At 57.2% G+C, this 8666-nt stretch overlaps 1 protein-coding gene across 2 annotated transcripts; it reads left to right on the forward strand.

Moving 5' to 3' along the window:
• Positions 1-621: 621 nt before the first annotated feature.
• On the forward strand, positions 622-7826 carry MAVS (mitochondrial antiviral signaling protein). Of its 2 annotated transcripts, none has more exons than XM_063157874.1 (7): positions 622-678; positions 1308-1437; positions 1548-1728; positions 2041-2258; positions 2611-3175; positions 4224-4378; positions 4939-7826. In XM_063157874.1, the coding sequence occupies exons 2-7, from the start codon at positions 1321-1323 to the stop codon at positions 5572-5574; spliced, it is 1872 nt and encodes a 623-aa protein (XP_063013944.1). In that variant the 5' UTR covers positions 622-678; positions 1308-1320; the 3' UTR covers positions 5575-7826. The 2 variants fall into 2 exon arrangements, with proteins under 2 accessions (XP_063013944.1, XP_063013945.1); XM_063157875.1 differs by lacking the exon at positions 622-678 and adding an exon at positions 771-833.
• Positions 7827-8666: the final 840 nt, after the last annotated feature.

Genomic DNA, 8666 nt, shown 5'->3' on the forward strand with positions numbered 1-8666 from the left:
AAAAGGACCTCTGGAGATCATCCAGTCCAACCCCCTGTCAAGGCAGTGTCACATGGAGCAGGTGACACTGGAATGTGTCCAGGTGGGTTTGGAATGTCTCCAGAGAGGGAGACTCCAGGGCCTCCCTGGGCAGCTGTTCCAGTGCTCTGCCACCCACAACATAAAGAAATTCTTCCATGGTCTCCCTGTCCCCGTTCCAGGATCTGTCCCCGCTCCATGTCACCCTGTCCCGCTCCCGGACCGCCCTGTCCCCGTTCCAGCATCTGTCCCCGCTCCATGCTCTCCCTGTCCCCCCGCTCCAGGATCTGTCCCTGCTCCATGCTCTCCCTGTCCCCGCTCCAGGATTGCCCTGTCCCCTCTCCAGGATCTGTCCGCTCTCCATGCTCTCCTTGTCCCCTCTCCAGGATCTGTCCCCACTCCATGCCCTCCCTGTCTCCGCTCCATGTTCTCCCTGTCTCCGCTCCATGTTCTCCCTGTCCCCACTCCATGCCCTCCCTGTCCCCGCTCCATGCCCTCCCGGTCCCCGCTGTCCCCAGACACCCGGAACCGGTCACATCCCCTGTCAATCACTACCTGTCAATCACCGTGACGGGCGTGCGCCACAGCCAATCAGCGGCGGACGCGACGCAAAGGGGGCGGGACCATAGCGTGCCGGGCGCGCGGCGGCGGCGGGCGCAGGTGAGGGGCCCTCAGGGGCCGTGAGGGCGGCGGGGAGGGGACACCGGGGCCGCACTGACCCCTCCGGCCGCCACGGCCCTGGCCGCCACCGCCGGCTGCTCTGCCAGGCGGATCTGCGAGCGGAGAACCTCCCGGAGCTCCCCCGGGGGCTGAAGGTCGCGCTGAGGGCGGGGGGGCCCCCGCCGTGAGGGCGCGCAGAGCCGCGTCGCGGCCTGCGGGCCGCTGTTCCCTGTGGGAAGGAGCCCTGTGCTTTCCCCTTTGGTTTTCCCGTTGCTTGTGCGAGATTCCCGCCCTGGCCTCTGGCGCTTGTCTTGGCCGTGCCGCTTGTTTTTCCCTGTCGCCTGTCGTGACCCTGCCGCCAGGCCAGCCCCCAACCCGCCGGCGGAATCCAAACAACCAGAGTGGGAATAAACACGGTCTGGGCAATGGTAGAAATAAGCGAGGTTTATGGAAGTGAAGCTGAGCGTTGAGCTTAAACCCACACGAATTTTCTGTGCGTGATTTCCGACAGGATTTCCCCTGTCTCATCGCGGTGTCTGTGCCAGGGCACGGGTGCCTGCCCGAGCTTCTGAGACAGCCTGAGGCTCACCCGCAGCCTGTGCTCACCCGCAGCCTCTGTCCCTCCGCAGGTGCTGAGCCACGATGGGTTTGGCTGAGGACAAAGTGTACATCCACATTACGGGAAACCTCAAGAAGTTCGGCACTATCCGAGTGGCGTCGCTGGCCAATTCCCTGACCTGCCTGGTCGATTCTGACAGAGTAATTTCCTGTTTGCCTGAGCTCTGCCAGGCTCCTTCCCCAAGGACAACATAGAGCTGTCTTACCTCTAAAGCAGACCCTCTCTTAGATACCCTGTGTGTTTTTCCTAGGAGGAACTCCTGGCCCGGGAGGAGACACGGGGCAACCAGGCAGCCGTGTTTAGGTTCTATCAGCACCTGAGGTGCCGCAGGGGCTGGGTGCAGGATCTCATCCAGGCACTGCACCACAACAACGCAGGGCACTTGGCTGATGAGCTGCAGGAAATCTATGATGCCTGGCAACCTCGACCTCGTATGTAGCCTCGTCCTTCCTGGGTGTGTCCTGTGGGGTGCTGGAGATGGGGGCATGAAGTTGTCTCTGTGCCTGCCTCAGTTTCCCAGGGTGCTGGAGGTGTTTGTGACTGTCCCAGGGATGTCCTTCACTGTGGTGACATGTCTGAGGATGACAGATCCATGTTTGAAAGCGGCTGAGGGAAGATGGAAAGATGAACAAAGGGGTGCTGTGGGCTTGGCTGATGTGGGGACAGAGCAGGGACTGTCTCAGTGTCACACTTATCCTCTGCTTCCTCAACTTTTCCTGCAATGATCCACTTGTCTCTTCCAGGTTCCTCAGCTCCTGCTGCTGCCCCCTCCCTTCCCAGTGATGCCCATCCCAGGCCCTCCTCCACCAGTGCCCAGACACCACCCCGGGGGCCAAATTCTGCCCCGCTGGCTGGGCAGCCACGCCGAGACCTGGCCACTGGTGACCATCCCCCTGTCCTGCCCAGCGCTGGCACCACCACGAGCACGGAGCTGGAGGCCAGAGTGCCTGTGCAGGAATCGGTGAGCAGGGCACAGGTTGGATGGGGACACAAAGATCCCTTTTGGCCCTTTGGATTAGGTATGGGGAGCCTGTGGTGGGGCCAGGGCCAGCCAAAGCAGCCCCTCACTGCTGATATCTGCTGCATCTGGTAGCTTACAGCTCATATATGGCCCTGTAACTGAATGCCAGGGGCATTCCATTCCATGGGGAGAGTGCAGGTTCTGCTTTGCCAGTCCAGGCTTCTCTCCACAGCACAGCCCCCAACCCCTGGGTGGGTCCCAAAGAGAGACCCCAGACCCCCTTCAGAACCAGCCTCATGGGTGTCCCAAACCCCCTCATCCCAGTGATTTAACACATCTCATTTCCTTCCAGCTCCCCAAAAAACTCCCGGAGCCAGAGAGTCCCCAGCCGGTTCCACCTGGGAGCCAAGTCCATGGCGAAGCGAGCGGCGGGCACAGCGCAGAGGGGAATGTCTCCCACCCCGCCGGGGCCCTGCCAGTGTCACCAGGGACACCAGGGGTGGCTGTGCCACCAGCAGTGTCCCCAGAGCAGGGCCGGGACTGGCTGAGCCGCCGGCCGGTGTGTGTGGACAATGGGTTTTTTGGGAATGCCAACCACCTGCACCGCGGCGCGCCCGGCCTGGGCCTGGGCAGGGCTGCTCCAGCCAGGGATGCGGGTGCCACTCACAGCCCTGGGCAGCCCAGGAACGAGCCCGAAGAGAGCTCAGATGTCTTCACAGAGTCACCACCGAGCCTGGAGGGGGCCACTCGTGCTGTGCCCCCAAACCCAGTGCCCACAAAGCAGCCTGTGCCAAGCTGTGGGCAGGGTGAGCCCACGGGAAGCTTCGTGGATGTGCGCAGCCCCCTCCTCATCCAGGAGCAGTTTGATGTGGAGAAGAAGCGGGTGGGGACGCTGCCACAGCACCCAGGGAGTGCAGGTGGGTGTCCCTCCTGGCAGCACCAGGCAGCCACCGGGGAGCAGGAGGTGCTGCTGAGAGCCCCTCACTGCAAGAGTGTTCCAGAGATGGGAATGGAGCTGGGAGGGCTCTAGAGCATAAGTCTGATGAGGAGCAGCTCAGGAAGATGGGAGAGCTCAGTCTGGAGAAAAGGAGGTTTGGGAGAGACCTTCTTGCTCTCTACAACTCCCTGACAGGAGGGTGGAGCAGGGTGGAGCTGTAACAGGCAACAGGATGAGAGGAAAATTGTGTCATGGGAGGTTTAGGTTGGATAGGAAGGAAAATTTCTTTTTGGAAGAGGTTGTCAAGCACTAGAATAAGCTGTCCAGGCCAGCCAGTGGTAGTCACCATCCCTGGAGGGATTTAGAAGGTGTTTGGATGTGGCATTTGGGGACAGGGGTTAATGGTGGCCTTGGCAATGCTGGGGGAATGATTGGAGTGGAGTGGAGTGGAGTGGAATGGAATGGAATGGAATGGAATGGAATAGAATAGAATAGAATATTTTGTTTGGAAGGAACCCACAATGATCATCTCATCCGTCTGCATTTTAATTTTGGCAGTTTGGGAGCAGCTTTGAGGTGTGAAAGTTCTCCCCCTGGTTTGCAGAGATCTTTGTATGCATGTGGGGCAATTTTAGCATCTCCTACATCACTCACCTTTGGGCATCTTAGAATCAGGATAAAGCCCTGTCCTCCACACCAGGGTCTTGGGGTGGGAAAAGAGACACCCAGCTCTTCCAGCCCTTTCCATTCTGCCATGTGGGGTCAGCACCTCCTGGCTGGGGGCACATGGAGTTTCAGGAGCCTTAAAAGCCTCTGTTTGCCTTGGTGCCCTCCCTGCAGGAGTGACCTGCAGATGCAGGGAAAGCTCGGGTGCCACAGCAGAGCCAGAGCACTGGGCCCTGCTCCCTGTGCCACCCCCTCAGCTTGAGGACTGTCCTGTCACAGCTCCCTTGAGGAAGGACAAATCAGCAAATGTCACCTTTTAGGCCCCCTGGTTAACACAACACGTTTTATTTTCTCCCTGACAGGTGCTTCAGTGGAAACAGCTCCCCTGGGTGCCACCCCTGTGCCCAGAGCCACTGTCCCATCCCGTGACAGCTCTGTGAAGTCTCTTACGCAAGAGAAGAAGCTGCCTGTTGGGAACAGAGCCAGCAGCACCCCCTGTGTGCCAGCCAAGGAGAAAGTAGGTGACCTTTCCTCTGGCCACTTGCACTTCACTCCTGTCCTTGTGCACTCCCAGGGGTTAGGAGATTTTCTGTTGCAGTGTCACACTGGTGATGAGTTTATTCAGGGATTTTTAACCCCCACTGTGGTGTTTATGTTACCATCCACACACATTGTGTGGTGGAGCATGGGAGAAGGGGGCCAAACTCTGTTGGGCTTTGACTCCTTACCCTGCCAGTCACTCTTCTGGCTTCCAGGTGCTGTTTTCCACTGTTCTTCCTTCCTCCCTCCTTCACCTCCCTGTTCCCTGTGACCCAACCCGTGGGGACTGTGTTCAAGTGGCTTTGTTGGGACCTGTGTCCCCAAGCCCAGGCCATTGGGTGCTCCCCTTGACCCCCGGCCCCTCTCCTTGTTTCCCAAAGGTGCTCCCAGCCCCTCTCCTTGTCTCCCAAAGGTGCTCCCAGCCCCTCTCTTGTCTCCCAAAGGTGCTCCCAGCCCCTCTCCTTGTCTCCCAAAGGTGCTCCCAGCCCCTCTCTTGTCTCCCAAGGGTGCTCCCAGCCCCTCTCTTGTCTCCCAAAGGTGCTCCCGGCCTCGGCAGGCCCAGTCCTGGGCACAGCTGTGGTGGGTGGCTCCGAAGGCGCGGCTGGGAGATCGGCTTTCCGGGTGAGCTCTGCCACGAGCATCTGGGCACCTCAGAGTGATGAGGAGAAGGAAGAGGAGCTCAGCAAACCAGATGTCCTCATGTCCACGCCTGGGGGCAGCCCAGAGGTGGCCAGCAGACACCCGAGCTCTCAGGAGCCCAGCAACCCCTCCAGCAGCCTTGGCCTCAGCAGCGACCCAATCCTGGTGAGCAGGGATAGCTTGAGCTCAGGAGCAGCGCTGCCCAGAGTCTCCTCAGTTCCTGCAGGCCCCAGAGCAAAGGAGGCACCTGGAGCAAGGAGAGACTCCTGTCCTGCTCCAGGCTGGGACAGCAGCTCCCTGGGCACCCACGAGCTCCGTGTGGATCATCACCCCAGCGTCCATCTTGGAGCCGGCAGCCATGGGGTCACTCCCCTTGGAAGCTCCGTGAATTCCAGCTCTGGCAGTGCCACCAGCTCCCCTCAGGGCAGAGCCCCAAAGGGGGACAGCAGTGGCCTGTCCCTGCTGTACATCCTGCCAGCTGTGGGTGTCATTTCTGCCGTGGCGTTCGCCGTGTACGCCCGGCTGCGGAAATAGCGGTGGGACACCCCGACAGTGACACAGCCAGGGGTTCCTCTGGCAGCAGGATTTTGGCCAATGCATTTGAAGCCTGAAGAGCAGCAAAGGGCAGTAGGGGTGTTGTTAAATCTTTTTCTGGAAGGTTCTGCTGGAAGAGGCCTTGGTACATGATGCTGTTGGGTTTGGGTCCGTTCCCTCCCGTTTCCCAGCCATCTTCTTGGCTGTAGCCTTCTCTTTTTACAGCCCTCAGGGAGAAGATCTTGCTCCAAAATGTTCCATTGAGTCAAAAAGGAAAGCACTTATGGTGATTCTCCGTGTCTTGGTTGGTCCCAGGAATTCTCAGGGAAACTGGTGATCCAAAGGGTGACCTCCAGGTCCTTTGTGCAATGCAGCCAGGAGAGGTGGTGCAGGTATCCTGTAACAGCAGAGCTGATTTTCTTGGCTCTGCTCATCTTGGCTTGAAAATGTGCCCAAGGGTGGGTGCAGCAGCCTCCACTGGACATCTCATGTTCAGTTTGCCTTACTTGGTGTCTCTGGCTCTGCTGCTCCTTCTGGGATTGTTTCATGTAGTACTGACCCTGGGGATAAACATGAGGGTCAGGAAAGAGCTGCATCTAACAAGCATTATCAAGGATCAGCCTCTTTTCACCCCCTCCAGGCAGAGAAAGGGGTTTCTGATTTAAGAGGAATGTTTCAGGCAATGCCAACTTCAAGCAGACTTGGTCCCACAGAAAGTTGCTGGGTGTCTTTGATTTTAGGCTGGATCTTTGGAGTTTGGAAGGGTGGATGGAGTTCCTGATACCTGTTGTTGTGGGGTAGGGGTATAGGAACCTTCTGCCCAGGCTGGGACACAAACAGGATCAACTGCATGGAAGCCATAGGAGAGTCTGAGATGCTCTGGGCTGTGGGGAGACCTTGGAGCACCTTCCAGTGTCTAAAGGGCTTGGATCAGACTGGTCCTGGGGGAGGTGTCCCTGCCCATGGCAGAGGGCTGGGATGGGATGTTCATTGATGGCCCTTCCCACCCCAACCATTCTGTGATTCTAAAATACAGTGAAGCAGGGAGGCAGCAACAGCTTGGAATAATGACATTGCTCCAGGCTGCTCCAAGCCCTATTCAGCTTGGCCTTGAACTGTTCCAGGGATGGAGCAGCCACACCTGTGTCCGTGCCTCACCACCCTCACAGGGAAGAATTTCTTCCCAGTATCCCATATCCCTGCCCTCTGACAGTGGGAGCCATTCCCCTTTGTGCTGTCCCTCCAGGTCCTTGTCCAAAGTCCTTCTCCAGCTCTCTTGTAGCCCTTTTAAGTACTGGAAGGTGCTGGAAGGTCTCTCTGAGTGTTCTCCAGGCTGAGAACTCCCAGGTCTCCAGAGCAGAGGGCTCAGTCCTGTGGCCTCGCTGCAGCAGCTTCACATCCTTATGTTGGACACAGCACTGCAGGTGGGCTCTCAGCAGAGCAGAGCAGAGGAGCAGAATCACTTCCCTCATCCCACTAACTTGTTCATGCTAAATGAGTTCCCAAAATCCTCTCTTCCTGCTGGCAGGGAGCTCAGCCCATCACACCCAGAGCTTGGCCTGTGGTGGGAAAGGTCACTCAGCCCTCAGTGGCTGCTCCTCCCTCCCCATAGTTCCCTTCTGCCCAGAAATCCAGGAAGTGCCTCCATGAACCAAGGCCAGCCAGTAGATGTAGGAGGGAGGTGCTGCTGTGCTGTGTCAGGGCTGCTTTCCAGAACAGCTCCAGGTGTTCATTCCTTGCTCAGTGCCTGCTGAAGGAGGGAGGGACAATCCTTTAAACACACCCAGCCCCCTCTGCCAGGAGAGGGATGTGGGGCTGCTCTTCCCATCACAGATTAAATGGTTTTCACTCCCTGACAGGAGGGCCTTGCCTTCTGCACACTTTCTGTAATTCAGGGCAGATCCATGAGATCCCAAACCAGCCTCATCCATACCAAGGCTCTCTTCTCTGATGCTTTACTTGCCTGTGCAATTCTTCCCATGTTTTCCCATACATTTAAGCAACAGCTTGTATGCTTTGCCTTTTCATGTTGGGTTCCTCTTGTGGAACAGCTGGTTTGTCACCACCTCACACTGGGGAAAGCAGTTCAGATTGCTGCTGTGAAGTGCCAGGATTTTCACAGTTGTTATGTAGCACTTTAAAGCCTCATTGGCAGGAGATGGTGCAGGAGGGAGCTGTGTCCCAGCACATCTTTTACTAACAGGCTAAAAAGCCTTTTACTAACTATAATAATAAATTGGTTTGATGCTTCACACTTGCCTTGTTGTGATTTGTGGGACGAAGAGCAGGAGGTTGGTGATGCTGTGGCTGGAGGCAATGCTCTGAAGGGCTCTGTTGGCAGTGACACTGAGAGACTGAGGTGACAGGAGGAGGTGACAGGGTTCAGGGTTCCAGAGCTCATTTTGGAGCAAGCACCTGGTCCAGAGGATGCCCATCATGGCAGGTTTTCATGTTGGTGGTTGGATGCCCAGGATGAAAACAGGGAAGGTGGTTCCTGAGGCAGTGAAGAGGTGAGCTGCACAGGTCAGGATGTTGTCATCAAGGAGGAACTGGGCTGTCACAGTTGAGATGGCCGTGATACACAGAGTGTCACCAGATAATTCCAGAAGGCTTTAAGCATTCACCCATAGAGAGTACCACCAAGGCTGCATCTGCCCTCCTTGTTCTTTAGCCCAACTTTTACAGCCCTCATGTTGATGCATTGCACCTGTGTGCCTCTGTTCCCTGTGTGATTGCTCAGTTCAGCTCAGCACTCCTGATTTTCAGTGCTGTTCACCTGCTTTTCACAGCTGTACCCATTGGGGGTGAGGCTGGCCACAGCCTCCCTCACAATTACCACACACTGTGTGCCTACACTGGGAAAATTCTGAGACATGCACCAAGCATCTGCAAAGTTCAAGGGTGAAACAGAGGCACAAGGAGCTGAGGCTGGAAGAGAAGGGAGTGGATGTAACCAGGTGGACACTGCACAGATGTGTGCTGAGCAGCCAGGATGCTGCTTTATTCATTACCCAGGTTTTCTGCTTGAATTCTGGGATCCTGCCCAGAAAATGGGCACCTTCTCCATGCTCAGCCACCTCAGCCACTCTGGG

Source organism: Melospiza melodia, chromosome 5 (genome assembly GCF_035770615.1).
Source record: "Melospiza melodia melodia isolate bMelMel2 chromosome 5, bMelMel2.pri, whole genome shotgun sequence".
In the NCBI taxonomy this organism is placed as follows: Eukaryota; Metazoa; Chordata; class Aves; order Passeriformes; family Passerellidae; genus Melospiza; species Melospiza melodia.